The sequence below is a fragment of the Bos taurus genome, chromosome 19, assembly GCF_002263795.3.
Source record: "Bos taurus isolate L1 Dominette 01449 registration number 42190680 breed Hereford chromosome 19, ARS-UCD2.0, whole genome shotgun sequence".
Classification (NCBI taxonomy): domain Eukaryota; kingdom Metazoa; phylum Chordata; class Mammalia; order Artiodactyla; family Bovidae; genus Bos; species Bos taurus.
The window spans coordinates 62,368,342-62,386,726 of NC_037346.1; the positions used below are offsets into that span (position 1 = coordinate 62,368,342).

The 18,385-nt window shown below is 45.8% G+C and overlaps 1 protein-coding gene across 10 annotated transcripts in view; it reads right to left on the reverse strand.

Annotated features, from left to right (window-relative positions):
• CEP112 (centrosomal protein 112) overlaps positions 1-18,385 on the reverse strand; it is a 320,619-nt gene that overhangs the window by 88,299 nt on the left and 213,935 nt on the right. For 9 of the 10 annotated variants that reach the window (XM_024981122.2, XM_059878648.1, XM_059878651.1 and 6 more), the window contains one exon: positions 17,120-17,350. In XM_024981122.2, the coding sequence (XP_024836890.1) occupies positions 17,120-17,350 (231 nt within the window). Of the gene's footprint in view, positions 1-8,975; positions 9,263-17,119; positions 17,351-18,385 lie in introns of those variants that run through there. The other variant, XM_024981129.2, reaches the window with a different exon arrangement.

Here is an 18,385-nt window from a genome sequence, read left to right on the forward strand (position 1 = left end):
GGCCTCTTTCTGAAGAAGAAAGTTTGACTAGGGAAACCCAGAACATTAAACCAAAGGAAATGATGGCCTTTGAACTCTTTGCATGTTTATCTACCTTTCTACCATGTCTTTCACAAACATGTGGGCACCCAACTGCTGACACACTTCCAAATGGATTCTCCTATAGAAAGTCTTCATTTAAAGATGTTTAATTTTGATGTATTTTTCAGAGTGCAGCGGGGACAAATCAAAGATGCATTGAGAGATGTGACTACCAGTGAACCACAGACAACCCTGGGACTGAGGGCCGGAGCCCCCCGTGTGGAGGCGATGGCCTCCCTCACAGTTGCTCCCAGCCCTTGCTGTGCTCCCTTCTCAGTGTTATTGGTCGCCTTTGCTTCCATAAGCCACTGTCGTTTTTAAACAGATATAATTTATTCACCATCCTGTTCACCCTTTTCAGGTGTACCGTGCAACAACTTTTACTGTATTCACAAAGCTGTACAACTGTGTGTCTAGTACAGAGTGCTTTCTGCCCCGAAGGAGGCCCTGCACCATTGGCTGCCATTCTCCATCCCCTCTCAGGCCTTGAGACCCTGAGTCTACCTTCTGTTTCTGTGAATTTGTCTATTCTGAATATTTCTTACAAATGGAATAATATGACGTGTGGTTTTTAGTGTCTGCCTCTTCTCATGTGCACAATATTTTCAAGGCTTATCCACCTTGTAGCAGGCATCAGTAATTCATTCCTTTTATGACTAAATAACATCTAATTATATGGATATACCACACTTGTCCATTTATCACCATTAGATGGGAATTGAGTTGTTTCTACTTTGTGACTACTGCAAATAAATGTTGCTATGAACATGTGTGTATAGGTTTTTACATGAACTGGAGAAGGAAATGGCAAACCACTCCAGTACTCATGCCTGGAAAATTCCATGGGTGGAGAAGCCTGGTGGGCTACAATCCATGGGGTCGCAAAGAGTCGGACACGACTGAGTGACTTCACTTCACTTTTACATGAACATGTGTTTTCAATTCTCTTGGGATATACTTAGGAGTGGAATTGAGGGGTCCTATGGTAATTCTATGGGCTTCCCTGGTTGCTCAGTAGTAAAGACTGCTTGCAATGCAGGAGACCTGAGTTCGATCCCTGGGTCGGGAAGATCCTCTGGAGGAGGGCTTGGCAACCCACTCTAGTATTCCTGCCTAGAGAATCCCATGGACAGAGGAGCATGGCAGGCTGCAGTCCATGCGGTCACACAGAGTCAGAAATGACATACGCGACTACGCAGCAGCAGCAGCATGGCAATTCTATGTTCAGCCTTTGGAGATTGATGCTGTCAAGCTGTGGTGTTGGAGAAGACTCTTGAGAGTCCCTTGGACTGCAAGGAGATCCACCCAGTCCATCCTAAAGGAGATCAGTCCTGAATATTCATTGGAAGGACTGATGCTGAAGCTGAAGCTCCAATACCTTGGCCACCTGCTGGGAAGAGCTGACCCATTGGAAAAGACCCTGATGCTGGGAAAGATTGAAGGTGGGAGAAGGAGACGACAGAGGATAAGATGGTTGAATGGTATCACCAACTCAATGGACATGTGTTTGAGCAAACTCTGGTGATGGTGAAGGACAGGGAAGCCTGGCGTGCTGCAGTCCATGGGGTCACAAAGAGTTGGACATGACTGAGTGACTGAACAACAACAACGATGACAAAAGAATGCCCAGCACACTGCCATCTTTAGAAAATATCCTGTAGAAATGTTATGTTCCATGAGAATGTTTTGAGGATATGAACCACATTACAAGCTGTCTTCTTCACTGAGGAAAAAAATAGTGAAAGTGTCAGTCGCTCAGTTGTGTCTGACTCTTTGTGACCCCACGGACTGCGGCACGCCAGGCTTCCCTGTCCTTCACCATCACCAGAGTTTGCTCAAACTCGTGTCCATCGAGTTGATGATGCCATCCAACCATCTCATCCTCTGTTACCTGTTGCCTCCTTCTCCTGCTGCCCTCAATCTTTCTAAACATCAGGGTTTTTTCCAATGAGTCAACTCTTTCCAGCAGGTGGCCAAAGTATTGGAGCTTCAGCTTTAGCATCAGTCCTTCCAATGAATATTCAGGGTTGATTTCCTTTACACGAAGAACCCCTAGTAAATTTTTATCTGAAGATTTCAATTCCAGGAATTTGAACAAGTGACTTTTAAAACTGTATTCCATTGAATCTTTTTTTTGCATTGAATCTTGTTCTAATTGTGATGCTCTCTTGACATTTGTTCCTAAAAAATGTAGAGTCACATTCAGTTTCCCCTCAAAGAGGCAGACAAACCCAGCATTCATTGTTTTCTCACAAACCTGACCTCCAGCTTCATGTTGTTTCCTTGTATTTCCCTCTAGATTTGATTCCTTACTCTAAAAAAGCTTGCATTTAAAAAGCCATCTTTGAATTTTAGTATTTTCTCGCTAACAATGTGAAAAAGTAAAAATGGAAAAAAAACCCACCACCTTCAGTGAAATTAAAGCCAGAACTGCAAAGGAGAGCCGAGTGAAAAAACCGCAGGCCAAGATTCACCAGTGGATGACGAAGAGGTGGGAGAAAGTCTGGGGAGATGCATGGTCTGCACACAGACTCAGAGTAGATCCTCAAGTCAGGTTACCTGTCACAGAGGGAAAACGACTTTACAACAGGGAACCTGACCGAGCGACCGCTGTTAACGTCAGCAGGGACACAGCGTCTCGACATCACTGATACCACGCACTGGAGACGGCACGACACTGCCTCCGTAGGATTCCCGCCAAAAACACAGGCCCTCAGTCTGCTCATGAAACAAGATAAAATACATCCAGAGTGAAAAACATTATACAAAATAACTGGTACTATTCAAAAGTGACAAGACATGAAAAATAAGGAAAGGCTGAGAGTGTGTCATGGATTGGAGGAGGCGAAAAAGAGCTGACAACTGAGTACAATGGGAGACCCTGGATTAAACCCTGGGACAGCAGAGGAGGAACGTCAGTGGGAAAGCTGCAGAAACGCAGAGAGGGTCTGCAGGTATTAACCAGCACAAATACAAACTATCTTGCTGCTGCTGCTAAGTCACTTCAGTCGTGTCTGACTCTGTGTGACCCCATAGACGGCAGCCACCAGGCTCCCCCGTCCCTGGGATTCTCCAGGCAAGAACACTGGAGTGGGTTGCCATTTCCTTCTCCAATGCATGAAAGTGAAAAGTGAAAGCGAAGTAGCTCAGTCATGTCTGACCCTCAGCAACCCCATGGACAGCAGCCTTCCAGGCTCCTCCATCCATGGGATTTTCCAGGCAAGAGTACTGGAGTGGAGTGCCATTACCAGCATTAATTTCCAGGTTTCCACGGTCACACTAAGTAAGGTGCTGACCTGGGGAGAAGCTGAGTGATGGACGGATGGAAATTCTTTGCACTTTAGCAACTTCTTAGTAAGTGTAAATAGAAAGCTTTAAAAGCTTTACAATGTAATCTTCTAACTTTTTAATACGTAGAGTTTTCATAATCACTGCTTGACAACCCCCCAATATGTTCTGAGCTCTTTGCTTGCCATTTGCTGTCCCACTGGACTGCCTCAGAAATTTGTATCTAGTGTCAATTCAAAGACCATCTTCTCCATAAAACAGTCCCTGATTATCACAGACCTCAGATTTCCAGCATTGTACCTAAGCTAGAATTTTATCATGCAGAGATACCCAGTTTTAGATAGACAGTTGGACAGGACTTAGTGACTAAACCATCACCATCACCATACAGGTAGGTTCGTTTATGCTTGTATTTCTCACTATCACCACGATAAAAACCTTCCCTGGTGGCTCAGACGGTAAAGCGTCTGCCTACAATGCGGGAGACTAGGGTTCGATCCCTGGGTCAGGAAGATCCCCTGGAGAAGGGAATGGCAACCCACTCCAGTATTCTTGCCTGCAGAATCCCATGGATGGAGGAGCATGGTAGGCTACACCAAGGGGTCGAAAAGAATCGGAAATGACTTCACTTTCACTTTCCACTATAACAAAAGCTCCCAGGAAGCAGGGGAGGTTTACGCTCCTCCCCCTGATCAGCACGGAGCTAAGTATAAGGTAAATGCCTGATAGATACACACTGACTCATTCACCCACAAACTAAGGAAGCTGAAGCTCTGGGGGTCCACACCACCTGTTCATTCTCTTTTGAGCTGTCAGACACCAAGTAGAGGACTAGGTGGGCCATGAGTTATGGCCAAGGATGACAGTTCTAATACTTTCTTGTTCACAGGAAGTCTCTAAAACGTATGAGACTTCCTTCAATTTAATAAGGTGATCTGGGTCTAATAAACACCATAATCTATATTGGAATTTTAACAATTAACAGAACTAGAGGCCTAAATTATAAATCTTTAAAATCTTATTTTAAAATCTGTTAAAATTCCTCATCCAATAATAACAGGAAATGTATAATAATAAAAGCAACGTCACAAATAAGACTCAAAGCCACCGAGGTTTTATGAGGTATTTTCCACAACCCAGGGCTGCTTCCTTAGACTGTCCAAGGATGTCTACTGAGCTGCTAAATTCGTGCAGTGGGAACAAATGTCTGTTCTCTTTGCCAAGAAAATACCATAGATGAATATTAAAAACAGCCCTGTTAGCCAAAATTCACATCTGCATGCACTTAGAAGTGTAGCTTTTCTTTCTTCCAATAATAATTTGTAATGCATTGTGAAAAACTTTAAAAATGGCATACAGTACTCTCCACCTGGCCGGTTAGCTAGTGTTTTGGCCGTAAATGCACTGATAAAGCCTGTACTGTTACTGACATGGGTTAGTGTGCTTGTGGACACACACATATGTGTGTATCTACTAGGAACGTGTTTGGACATACAGCTCAGTGTTTGCTCTGTCTCCATATATATGTTCAGAAAATAAAATTCAAAACATACCCTAATGTAATTAATCAATTAAAAAAATATATTTTTCAGGGTACTGTAATTTAAGATGGGCTTCCCAGGTGGCGCTAGTGGTAAAGAACCCGCCTGCCAATGTAGGGTTCCATTCATGGTTCTGGAAGATCCCCTGGAGGAGGGGATGGCAACCTGCTCCAGTATTCTTGCCTGGACAATCTCCATGGAAACAGGAGCCTGATGGGCTACAGTCCATGGGGTCGCAGAGAGTCAGACACGACTGAAATGACTCAGCATGCACAGCGCACATGCACATAGTTTAAGACACAACAGTTAGATTTTTAGACACAATTATGGGAATACCAATACTTAAAACAACTTCTCAACTATCAAACTGATATTGTTTTTAAAAAAGGACATTGATTCACTGAAAATGACATTACAAACACTGATATTTTTCCACCAAATTTTCAAGTGTAGGAGAAATATATTTTGTGTCTGATTTCAATATAGTTGTTTTTGCAAAAATTATGTAATATTTAAGTAGTAGAGGCTTTCAATCTAATGTAATATTTAGAATATGTGCATAAACTACTAATTTTAAATCACTTTTTAAAAAGAATGATTAATAAGATCAAGAATAACTTGTATCTTTAAAAGAGGCAATTCAATATACCTATTACATGCCTATAATTTATGGATATCATTGTTATTTAAAAACCACATACGGGTCTGAGGACACAATAAAGTAAACTGGGAAATTAAAAATGCTCTGGATTCCGGATGCATTTTCCATGATTGATGTGACATCATCTGGCTCTAAATATGTTAGGTTTGTTTTGAGAAGTCATTTTTAAAAATTCATCAGTCTAGTAATAAAATATGCTTCTGTGAGAAATAAAGTATGTTAACATAGGTTGCTTCACTGAATTAAAATTAATCCTCCATAAAGAAAACTGTTAAACAATACTTATCTGATTACATACAAATTCCAAAGAAGCTACCAAAAAAGTAACTACAGCAAATAAGTGAGTTTAAAAAGGTCACAGGATACACAATCACTATTGAAAAACTCTACTGTACTTCTCGATAGTGGTAATGAAAAAATGAGAATGCTGAAAACATGAAATGATTAGGTACAAATCTAATAAAATTAAAGCAACGTCTGTATGCTGAGAACCGCAAATGCGGATGGAAGATAGTCAGTTAGTCAGTCAGTTCAGTCACTCAGTCGTGTCCGACTCTTTGTGACCCCATGAATTGCAGCACGCCAGGCCTCCCTGTCCATCACCAACTCCCGGAGTTCACTCAAACTCGTGTCCATCGAGTTGGTGATGCCGTCCAGCTGTCTCATCCTCTGTCGTCCCCTTCTCCTCCTGCCCCCAATCCCTCCCAGCATCAGGGTCTTTTCCAATGAGTCAATTCTTCCCATGAGGTGGCCAAAGTATTGGAGTTTCAGCTTCAGTATCAGTCCTTCCAATGAATATTCAGGACTGATTTCCCTTAGGATGGACTGGTTGGATCTCCTTGCAGTCCAAGGGACTCTCAAGAGTCTTCTCCAACACCACAGTTCAAAAGCATCAATTCTTCGGTGCTCAGCTTTCTTCACAGTCCAACTCTCACATTCATACATGACGACTGGAAAAACCATAGCCTTGACTAGACGGACCTTTGTTGGCAAAGTAATGTCTCTGCTTTTTAATATGTTATCTAGGTTGGTCATAACTTTCCTTCCAAGGAGTAAGCGTCTTTTAATTTCATGGCTGCAATCACCATCTGCAGTGATTTTGGAGCCCCAAAAAATAAAGTCTGACACTGTTTTCACTGTTTCTCCATCTATTTCCCATGAAATGATGGGAACAGGTGCATGATTTTAGTTTTCTGAATGTTGAGCTTTAAGCCAACTTTTTCACTCTCCTCTTTCACCTTCATCAAGAGGCTTTTTAGTTCCTCTTCACTTTCTGCCATAAGGGTGGTGTCATCTGCATATCTGAAGTTCTTGATATTTCTCCCAGCAATCTTGATTCCAGCTTGTGCTTCTTCCAGCCCAGAGTTTCTCATGATGTACTCTGCATATAAGTTAAATAAGCAGGGCGACAATATACAGCCTTGACATACTCCTTTTCCTATTTGGAACCAGTCTATTGTTCCATGTCCAGTTCTAACTGTTGCTTCCTGACCTGCATATAGGTTCCTCAAGAGGCAGGTCAGGTGGTCTGGTATTCCCATCTCTTTCAGAATTTTCCACAATTTATTGTGATTCACACAGTCAAAGGCTTTGGCATAGTCAATGAAGCAGAAATAGATGTTTTTCTGGAACTCTCTTGCTTTTTTGATGATCCAGCAGATGCTGGCAATTTGATCTCTGGTTCCTCTGCCTTTCCTAAAACCAGCTTGAATATCTGGAAGTTCATGGTTCATGTATTGCTGAAGCCTGGCTTGGAGAATTTTGAGCATTACTTTACTAGCGTGTGAGATGAGTGCAATTGTGCGGTAGTTTGAGCATTCTTTGGCATTGCCTTTCTTTTGGATTGGAATGAAAACTGACCTTTTCCAGTCCTGTGGCCACTGCTGAGTTTTCCAAATTTGCTGGCATATTGAGTGCAGCACTTTCACAGCATCATCTTTCAGGATTTGGAATAGCTCAACTGGAATTCCATCACCTCCACTAGCTTTGTTCGTAGTGATGCTTTCTAAGGCCCACTTGACTTCACACTCCAGGATGTCTGACTCTAGGTGAATGATCACACCATCGTGATTATCTGGGTCGTGAAGATCTTTTTTGTACTGTTCTTCTGTGTATTCTTGCCACCTGTTCTTAATATCTTCTGCTTCTGTTAGGTCCATACCATTTCTGTCCTTTATCGAGCCCATCTTTGCATGAAATGTTCCCTTGGTATCTCTAATTTTCTTGAGGAGATCTCTAGTCTTTCCCATTATGTTGTTTTCCTCTATTTCTTTGCATTGATTGCTGAGGAAGGCTTTCTTATCTCTCCCTGGTATTCTTTGGAACTCTGCATTCAAATGTGAATATCTTTCCTTTTCTCCTTTGCTTTTCGCTTCTCTTCTTTTCACAGCTATTTGTAAGGCTCCCTCAGACAGCCATTTTGCTTTTTTGCATTTCTTTTTCTTGACAATAAAGAAAACTAAATAAATGACAGTACAGTCTGAGTTCATGGACTGGGATACTCAATATCATTAAGATTTCATTTTTTTCCAAACTGAGAAATAGATTTAATACAATTGAAAAGTCCCAGGATTCTGTGCAGAATTCATTTCACTGACTCTAAGCGCAAAAGAACTACCGTGAGCAAAACTATTCTGAAAAAGAACAAAGTTGGACGACCCATACTGCTTGTCTCCAAGACTGACTATAAAAGCTACAATAATTAAGACAGTGTGGCACTGGTGAAGGAAAGATATACATGCCAAAAGAACAAAATTTGAGAGTCTAGTATTACGGCACACATGGACGGCCAACTGATTTTCAACAAAGCTGCAAAGCTGATTCACAGAGGAAAAAAATCATGTTTTCAACAAACAGTGCTGATATATGGAATCAATCTACATCTTGCACCAGTCACATGGACCACAGAAACAAATATAAAACTTGTAAAAGAAAACAGGAGAAAATCCCTGTGACATTATGATAGGCAAAAATTTCTTAGGAATGACACCAAAAGCCTGACCTTAAAAGAAAAAATTGATAAACTGGATTACATAAATATTAGGAACTTCTGCTCTGAAAAATACTGTTAAAAGAAGAAGAGAAGCCACTGACTGTGAAAGTGTTTTCAAATCATAAATCTTATGAAGAATTTGTATCTGAAATACATTAAGAACACTCAAAATTCAATGGTAAGACAATAAATGACTGAATATGAAATTAGAAAAACAGTTCAATAAATACCCCAGCAAGGACACAGGGCCTGGCGCGCTGCCGTCCCCGGGGTCCCGAAGAGCGGGGCGCGGCTGAGCAACCGAACACCGCCTTAAAATACTGAGGTGACAGGGCTGGGGCGGCCAGTGCCCGACACACCCAGTGCTGAGATCCGTCTCTCAGGACGACTCCCGCCTGGGTCTCCATCTTACCTTCTTCTCTTTGAGGCCAGATGGTCCAGGGTCCCTCAGGGGCCGCAGACTCCCAGCCTGCTCTGTCTCAGGGGAGCCACCACACTCTCCCCTCAGCCCCATCAGATACCCGGCCTGACTTTCCCTGAGACCCAAGGAGTCTAAAGTCAGAGAAGCCCACATGTCCTTTGCCTCATGAAGACCCAGGAGTGGCCAAGAGCGGGGAGCAGGCTCAGGAGAGGCACAGCTCCAGCTCTGCTCTGATGCTCCTGGGGCACAGCCTCCCACCCTGGTGGGCAGGCGGCGGCTGAGGTCACAATCCGGCTGTTACCAGCGTCACACAAGGCTGAGGACCACGCGCCCTGTCCTGTGACTCTGTCTCCCAGGGGCAGAACAGTCAGGAGGCTGAAGATGCCCCCGGGCTTAGGGGCAGGACAACAACAACCCTCTGGGGACTTCTGCACATCACTGCTCAGCCTGGAGTGGTGACAATGAAGAGCACGATGGAGGAACTGAAGAATGTAACTTCAAAATCACATATAAACCATCTGGCAAAGAAATGAATGAGCATATTCCTTTTCCCCTAAATGTAAGCTTACGTATGGCTTGCTCCTCCTTCATCTCAGGAGCATGTGTGCTAAGTCGCTTCGTCGTGTCCAACTCTGTGCAACCCCACGGACTGTAGCCCGCCAGGCTCCTCTGTCCATAGGATTCTCCAGGCAAGAATGCTAGAGCGGGTTACCATTTCTTCCTCTAGGGGATCTTCCCGACCTGAGGATCTTCCTGACCCAGGGATCAAGCCCATGTCTCCTGCATTAGCAGGCGGATTCTTTACCACTGAGCCACCGGGGAAGTCCACTCAGGCCTTTTTAAAATTCTGTGGTTTAGGGTCTGTGTCTCCTGCTGGAGTGTGAGCTCTGAGAAGGCAGGAAGCTCTGGCTGTTCGTTCACTGCTAGAGCAAGCTTCCAGGATCACTACACACAGAGTAGGTGTCAAATGCTGAAGTATTACAAACGTGCCACTGCCTGCTAATCGCCCGTAGCGTCCATGCTTCTCTTCTGAAACAGTAGCCCTCTGCACACACGCTCACAAGCCCCTGCTCCCCTGCAGCAGCCCAGGACTAGGATTTCTCCAGTGCGGTTTGATGGGAGTGAGAGGCAGCTGCCGTCGCACTTCCTGAGAAGCACATCGGTTGTCCTCGTCCTCCTTGCCCCTTCTTGCTGCTTGAGCACTGGTGATGCAGGAACCACTCAAGGCAGAGGGAGGCTCCACATTGGAGACGACAGAGCCATGCCACCAGCCAGCCTGGCCCTCCATGACCTTTTGGGACGGAACCACTGGCTCCCACCCTGAACCAGAATGTGATGAGAGAGCAAAATAAACTCCCAATTTTACTAGTCCACGGTTTGAGGATTCTTTTTTACAGAAGCTTGGGCTCACTGTAAAGAATATGGAGAAGACTTCATTCAATTTTTCACTTTTGATTTATCAATATAGTGAATTACACTAATAGCATTCCTAATATCAAGCCATTTTTGCATTCTTGGAATAATCTCATGTGGTCATGGTAAGCTGTTGTTGTTCAGTAGCTAAGTCATGTCCAAGACCCCATGAACTGCTGCAAGCAAGGCTTCCCTATCCTTCACTATCTCCTGGAGTCTGCTCAAACTCATGTCCATTGAGTTGGTGATGCCATCCAACCATCTCATCCTCTGTCATCCCCTTCTCTTCCTGTCTTCAATATTTCCCAGCATCAGGGTCTTTTCCAAAGAGTTGGCTCTTCACATTAGGTGGCCAAAGAACTGGAGCTTTACCTTCAGCATCAGTCCTTCCAATGAACATGTAGGGTTTATTTCCTTTAGGATGGACTGGTTGGATCTCCTTGCTGTCCAAAGGACTCTCAAAAGTTTTCTCTAGCATCACAATTTAAAAGTGTCAACTCTTTGGCACTCAGCCTTCTTTATGGTCCAACTCTTGCATCTGTACATGACTACTGGAAAAACCATCACTCTGACTATATGGACCTTTGCTGGCAAAGTAATGTCTTTGCTTTTTAATACTCTATTACATGATGTTTTAAATGCAATACTAACCTCTATTGCCTAGTATTTCATTGGATCTTTTCACAATATTCATGAGTGAGATTAATTTGTGCTTAGAGGGATATCATTTTCAGGTTTTAGTATTGATATTATGGTAACCAGAAAAGATTACTAGATCAAAAGGCATAGATATTTTTAAACTTACTAACATAGGCTACTGAAGGCTTTCAGGAAGGTTGTAGCAATTTATACTCAGTAACAGCACTTTAGAATATTTATTCACTGCACCCTCAGTATTTTGTACCCTTATTTTAAAAGAATACTTGGTTCTATTTATAGTAATAGTAACATGCTTAATTGATACATGAAAAGTAGCTTCTTGTCTCAGTATTTCCTTGATTACTTGTGAAGACGAAGAGGTTTATTTAAGCCAATTAAACCTTTCCTGGTCATGTACAGTTACTATTATTTTTTACTGTATCTTGTAAGGTACTCAATTAAATTAATTGATCACTTAAAATCATGTTTAATCCTCATGATACTGAATCAGGAAGCCCTGCCTCACCCAGAATAACTGCTTCCCTTTCGTGATGAACGATGGCCAGAACGAGACTTGGCTCTCGGCCCAGGGCCGTCCGCTGTCCTGTACTGACTCCTCCGCAACCTCAGGCCGGACACCCGACGCCTGACGCCCGTCTGCTCGCCACGCGCCTCCTCTCACAAGAGGCGAGCACACACCCAGAAGCCTTTGTGCACGGATACTGGCGCCCGCTCCTCAGTCTGAATGTCACTCTCTGAAGATGGCAAATACACTATTCTCCTCTCAGCAACTTCTCAGGTCAATAACTACCTTTTGCTGCACTGATCTAAGAGATTTTTCCTTCATCCTAGGTGAAAAAATTTTCCCTCAAGAACATCCCAAAGGATAAAGCCAGCAACGTCCGGTGAACGGCGGTGCTCCCATCGCTACTGGTACAGTCAGCACATCGGGAAGCTGGGCCACAGAATGAAAAGGGGGACTTGGAAATTTTAAACGTTTACTTTTAAAACAAACTGATTTATTTATAATTCTAGATGTTATTTTCAAATAACCCCTAACATAAAAGACACTGCCTTTTAATTTTCTCCTGGTAAGACAGCTGTCTAGCTTAGGCACGCAGACTGACCTGCTCTCCAGACTTGCTAGAAAGCAGGAGTGCTCTGTCTGGGGCAGCAGGGCGGAGGGAGGAGGTGAAGAAGGTCATCGGGAGACCCGGCACGCTGCCCTCCTCCGTCCACATGCCAGACTCTGCAGTCCCACTCATGTGGGGGTGGTGAGACCTTGACCATGTTAAGTATTCAAGCTCGAATGATGACAGACATGCTGCTATTTCTGCTTAATAAGCAAACACCCCAGAAACGATTCCAGTATTTACTTCGTGGAATCCCTGTGAAACAGGTGCATCACATGAGAATCAGAAGCAGGAGAGAGCTGGACACTGGTGTAAAACTGAGCCTCGGAGGGACATACAGCTCCTCTCATCACATGTGTATAAGACATAGCCCCTATTACCACCCAAAGAGGGCTTACAATTGAGGCAACTGAAGATACCTTAAAATTCTAAATGTTAATAAGTAGAGTACATCATGCAAAATGCAGGACTGGATGAAGCACAAACTGGAATCAAGATTACCAGGAGAAATATCAATAACCTCAGATATGCAAATGACACCACCCTTATGGCAGAAAGTGAAGAGGAACTAAAGAGCCTCTTGATGATGGTTAAAGAGGAGAGTGAAAAAGCTGGCTTAAAACTCAACATTCAGAAAACGAAGATCATGACATCCGGTCCCATCACCTCATGGCAAATAGATGGGGAAAAAATGGAAACAGTGACAGACACTATTTGCTTGGTCTCCAAAATCACTGCAGATGGTGACTGCAGCCATGAAATTAAAAGATGCTTGCTCTTTGGAAGAAAATCTACGAAAACCTAGACAGCATATTAAAAAGCAGGAATATTACTTTGCCAACATATAGTCAAAGCTATGCTTTTTCCAGTAGTCAAGTACGGATGTGAGAAGTGGACCATAAAGATGGCTGAGTGCCAAACAATTGATGTGTTGAACTGTACTGTTGGAGAAGACTCTTGAGAGTCCTTTGGCCTGCAAGGAGGTCAAACCAGTCAATCCTAAAGGAATACTAAAGACCTGAATACTCATTGGAAGGACTGATGCTGAAGCTGAAGCTCCGATACTTTGGCCACCTGATGTGAAGAACTGACTCACTGGAAAAGACCGGATGCTGGGAAGGATTGAGGGCCGGAGGAGAAGGGGACTACTGAGGATGAGATGGTTGGATGGCATCACCGACTCAGTGGAAATGGGTTTGAGTAAGCTCTGGGAATTGGTGATGGACAGGGAGCCCTGTCTGCTATAGCTCATGGGGTCACAAAGAGTGGGATACAACTGAGCGACTGAACTGAACTAAGTTTTCCAAGTTTCCATCTGCTCAGGTTTTTTCTTTTGTATTAGATTAACTGCCTGTTACGTTCAGAGGCATTGCTAGAGCCCAGCGCCCGAGCTGCGGGGCACATGCCTGGGAAACACCCACCGGGAGCCCCCCGACGCCCGAGCTCCGAGAGGGTCAAGCTGGGCACTGTGTGTCGAACAGTTTTTGCAAATCTGAACTGTTTGAGAATAACATTTAATTTAACATTTTAAGGACACAAACTTCACTTTCTTTGCAAAGGAAAAACTTGGGGAAAAGATCAAAGTAAAAAGAACAGAATTGAGATCAGAAATCCATTTTAAGCCAAAATGACAATGTCTTCATAAGTTAATATTAATCCTTTAATTATAAATCTCAAAGGTTTAAGTAGTTTCTGTGACCTTAGCTTTGGATAATTACACCATATGGAGCTTTTCTTAAATTTGAAAAAGATGCTGAGTTGTTGCTCCAGGCCTTTTGGTGACTTCCGCCTGGCAGAATTCCAGTACAGTCCTTCAGATGCCATTAAAATTATAGACTAGGAGCCCAAGCCTGTAAGTACCATGTCAATTTCACAAGAGCTTTTTAAATTCAGTACAGTGTGCAAAATGTGTGATGTGTTCATATATTTTAAGATATCAAATTGTGAAGCTTAAAGCCACTGCTTATACTGGAGATTTCACAAAGGAACTGATAGAGTATACTAAATACAAATAAAACTTTTGTGTTTCATAAAATCAAAGGACAAAATTAAAAGGCAAATACCAAAAATACTTGCCACCAAGAATTTTATCATCCTAAATACGAAGTTTATATAAGGTGATGAGAACAATGCCAGGACATCAACAGAGGAGAAAGAGCTGAAGGACATGAACACACAATTCTCAGGAAATGAAATGTGACTAAAAGATCTGCTGTAAACATCCAGTCTCACTCTTAAATATGAAATCAGAAACAATAAATGTTTCTCACTAACACCCTGCCCCCAAATTAGAGTATTAATACTAAGGACTGGCTATATGAAACAGATATTCTGTGGGGAAAAATATAAATTAGTACAATGTTGTTGAAAAGCAATTTGACCCTGTAATTCTACTGGGATCTTAAACTAAGGGGAAAAATGGAAATGTTGACAAAATTTTTAGTATGAAGATATTAATTTTTGCATCAATTTAGATAACTTTTAAAGCAAAATGTTTAAAAAAAAAATAGAAGAATTTCGGCCTGGGCGGCCCGCCTGCCCTGATGCTCTACCGAGCGGAGAGGACAGCAGGGTGAGGGGACGGGGAGCCTTCCCCGGGCAGAGACCTGCAGGCAGCGAGGGAGGCAGCCCCCAGGCCTGGCCGCTGTCCGCGCGGCTGGACTGAAGTCGGCTCACAGCTGCATCCCGGCCGCAAGCATCAGGGTCCACAGTCCCACCAGGAGGCTCCTCCTCCGCTCGTGTGTCTCCAGACGTTTTCAGCCCAAACCCTGACTCCTGCACTCTGTGGACCTCTCCTTCCTGCGGCGCCCCGTCCCCGAGCGCCCCCGCCTTGCCCACGGTCCCGAGGCCACGCTCAGTCCACACCGCCGCCTGCAGTGCTCTGCCCCCGGTCACAGCGGTTCTCAGTTCCAAATCCGGGACCTTCCTCCCCGCTCGGCCTTCCTGATTTTCTGTCACATCCTTGATAAGCGTCCTTTCCAAACCGCCTCTGCCGCTATTTCCAGGAAAAAACATTTTTCTCCTCTTCCTCTGCACAACCCCTGTCTCCTCCCCAACTTCACGAGTCCAGCACGGCTGGTGGTTTGGGGGTACGCTCCCCAGCCCCCGCGCTGCAGCCTCCGCTCCGTCCGGCCCTCCTGAGGGTCGTCTACAAACGCTCCTCCAATCCACATCACTACTGGGCCCGAACGGAGCTCATCCTCTCCCGGACCAGAGGCCCTGACAGGGCCGCTCGTGAATGCCGAGAGCGGGACTCGCACGGAACGGTTGCCCGCTGGGCCGACGACTCTGAGACGCGCCTCCTCCGGTGGGGTCGCCACCTTCAGGCACCTCGAGGCGCCCTGGGGGCCCCTCCTGGACTGACCCCTCCTCTGCGCTGGTCCTGCCAACGCTGACAGAAGAGCCTCCTAACAGCCCACTGGGTCCTGACACTTCACGGCAAAGGAGCCCTGAGTGACCTCGGGGTTTAAGCTCGGGGCTAGGACCAGTGCCGTGTGAGCTCGGCGGGCCTGCTGGTCAGGCCCGGCTGGAACCGCGCCGCCCCGTTGGCCACCTGGCCACATACACGTCCATCACGGTGCGGCTCAGCGCCTGCTCGCCCCAGCCCCGCGTCGTGGCGTCCAGGTGAATCTCACCTGTCCCAGGGGTGCCCCGGACGCCCTTACTCCAGCGCGCCTCCCCCGCTCACCGTGCCCTGCTCACAGCCCCTGCGTGTCCCGCAGCCGTCCTTGCCCACGGGCTCCTCAGGGACAGGGGCCTCTCGTTCTCGCCTTTCTACGTGGCTCCCAAGTGCTGGGATAATGCCTCAGACACAGAAGATATTCCAGAAATATTGGCCAAATAAGTTACTGGCAGTGTCCAATACTATTATCTATAATCTGTATCTATAAATTAGAACACATATAAACCTATACTTGAAAACTTTCTGCTTTTATTGAAAAGAACCACATTTTATTAAAATGTGGACACCTGATTCAAGAGAACGGAGGCCTCAGATGCCTGTTTTAAGTCTGGCTTCACTATCTGGACTTTAACCCTCGGGGCACACGGTGTCCAGGCCAACAAAGCCTGTGTCCTTAGAGACACTCTGCCCGGTGGGCCGCGATGAGCGGCGGGGGCGGGAGCTTTCCAGGGGCAAGGAGCGGGGGTGGGGTGGCGGCTCTGTCCGCATGGTCCCCCTCGCTGTGGCCAGAGGCTGAGATGGCCCCGCAGCAGACGCCCTGGCCCAGACACTGTGCACTCTGCCTTAAAGCTCTGTGCTGTTCTGACGGGATGGCCACCCGCGACCCCACTGGGTGCACGAAGGCCCCGCGGCCGGCTGTGTCCCTGAGGCTCGGACGCTCCCCTGCCTCTCAGCAGAGGGGACTGAGGCTGAGTGTCCGTCGGCTCCAGCGCGCCACCATGCAGCCGCCCTGGACGACCTGCTCTGCGCGCGCCCTCTGCCCCTCGCCGCCCCGACACGTCTGGGCCGGAAGCAAACCCTGAGCCCCGCTGCGGACACCCGGGCCCCAAGGGGACGGGGCCGGTCACCGCCCTCCGTGCCCCTGGCCACGCCAGCACGGTCACCTCCCGCCCGCATGCCTGCAGTGGTTGAACTGGTCTCCCTGCGTCCAGCTCTGCCCTCAGCGGAAGTGAACCCCCCGCCTCCGCTGCTCACAGGGGACAAAGCCCAGCCCTTTCGAGGGCCTCCACTCAACGCCAGAGCCCACATACTGCTGCCCAGGGTGATGCTCGACGCGTCTTTAGTCACTCGGCAGGGGGTGTTCCATCTGTCCCTCCCCGGGAGACAGGGGTGTTAGGGAAGCCTGAGACCTGCAGACCGCGCACCTGCAAGGCTTATAAACTGGGGGCCGGCTCCAGGCCGCGGCCCCTGAGAGGTGAGCCGGGAAGGCAAGGCGGCGGCTTGGGCCTCGTGCACGCCCGCCCGCTTCCCACCGCCCAGCCGCCTACCTTCTCCAGCGTCAGCTCCGTCTCGGCGGCGTGGGTCTTCTTCAGCTCAAGCCTCATCTTCTCCGACTCGGCCTTCAGCTTGCTCACCGCGGCCTCGTGGTCCCGCGCGGCCCTCTGCTTCTCCTCCTCCCGGAGCAGCCCCAGCTCCACCAGCTGCTGCTTCCGCTGCGAGTTCACGCTGACCAGCTCCTCTCTCAGCTTGTGCACCTGCGCCTCCATGTCCGCAATCACCTTGTTAGGGAAACGGGCAGAGGATGTGACGGGAGTGCGTGGAAGGACACGCGCCGCGAGGCTGACAGACGCGCCCCGCCGCCCCGCTCCGCCGCCCCCCTGCTCCGGCCCCGCCAGCCCCTTCGGGCTCAGACATAGATGCCACCGGAAATGTTTTACCCCGGACAACGCGTTTAGTTTTGTTTCAAATACCTTTGCAAATGGAATATTACTTGGTTCTTCTGCAACTTGCTTCTTCAAGTATTTGGCATTATGTTTCTGAGATTCCTCAGTACTTGCTACTCAATTTTTGTTTTTATTTCATTGATTTCTGCTCTTATTTTTGTTATGTCCTGCATTCTACATTCTTGGAATCTTTTTTTATTCTTCTAACTTTTTATCTTGGATATTTCACTCATTTATTTTTATCCTTCCTTCTTTCTTGATTTATAAACTTAGACTATGAATACTGCTCTACTGTTGCGTAAGTTTAATCTCTTAGATACACGGTATTTTCGTTATCATTTAATTCAAAGCATTTTTAACTTTCATTTTTATTTTTTCTTTGACTTATGACCTGTTTGGAAGTATGTCTCTTAATTCCCAAACACGTGGGCACGCTAACTTCCCAGGGATGTCACAACAAAGTACAAAAAGCTGGGTGGCTTTAGACGTGTTTACTCTCTCACAGTTCTAGAGGCTACAGAATTATCAGGCTGGACTTATTAATTTAACGTCTCTGTTCCATTCTCTCTCCACTCATTATGAACTCACACAGATGTAAATTAGATCTTCCTATTCTTTCATTTCATGAATTTCTCATATTTTCCATCTCTTTTCCTCTCACCTACATTCTAGGCATTTTCTGCATGTAATTAGATCTCAAATCCATACAGATTCTGAATTTCAGTTGTTTTATTTTGGGGAGTTTATTCTTATACAAATATGTCTGGCGATTTTTAAATGTCTTTAACCGCTTTAGTAAATATTTTCAAGTCCTTTAAAGTCTTTCCCTTTACAGCATATACTAAGCATGACCGTCTGTCTGAGGCTGAT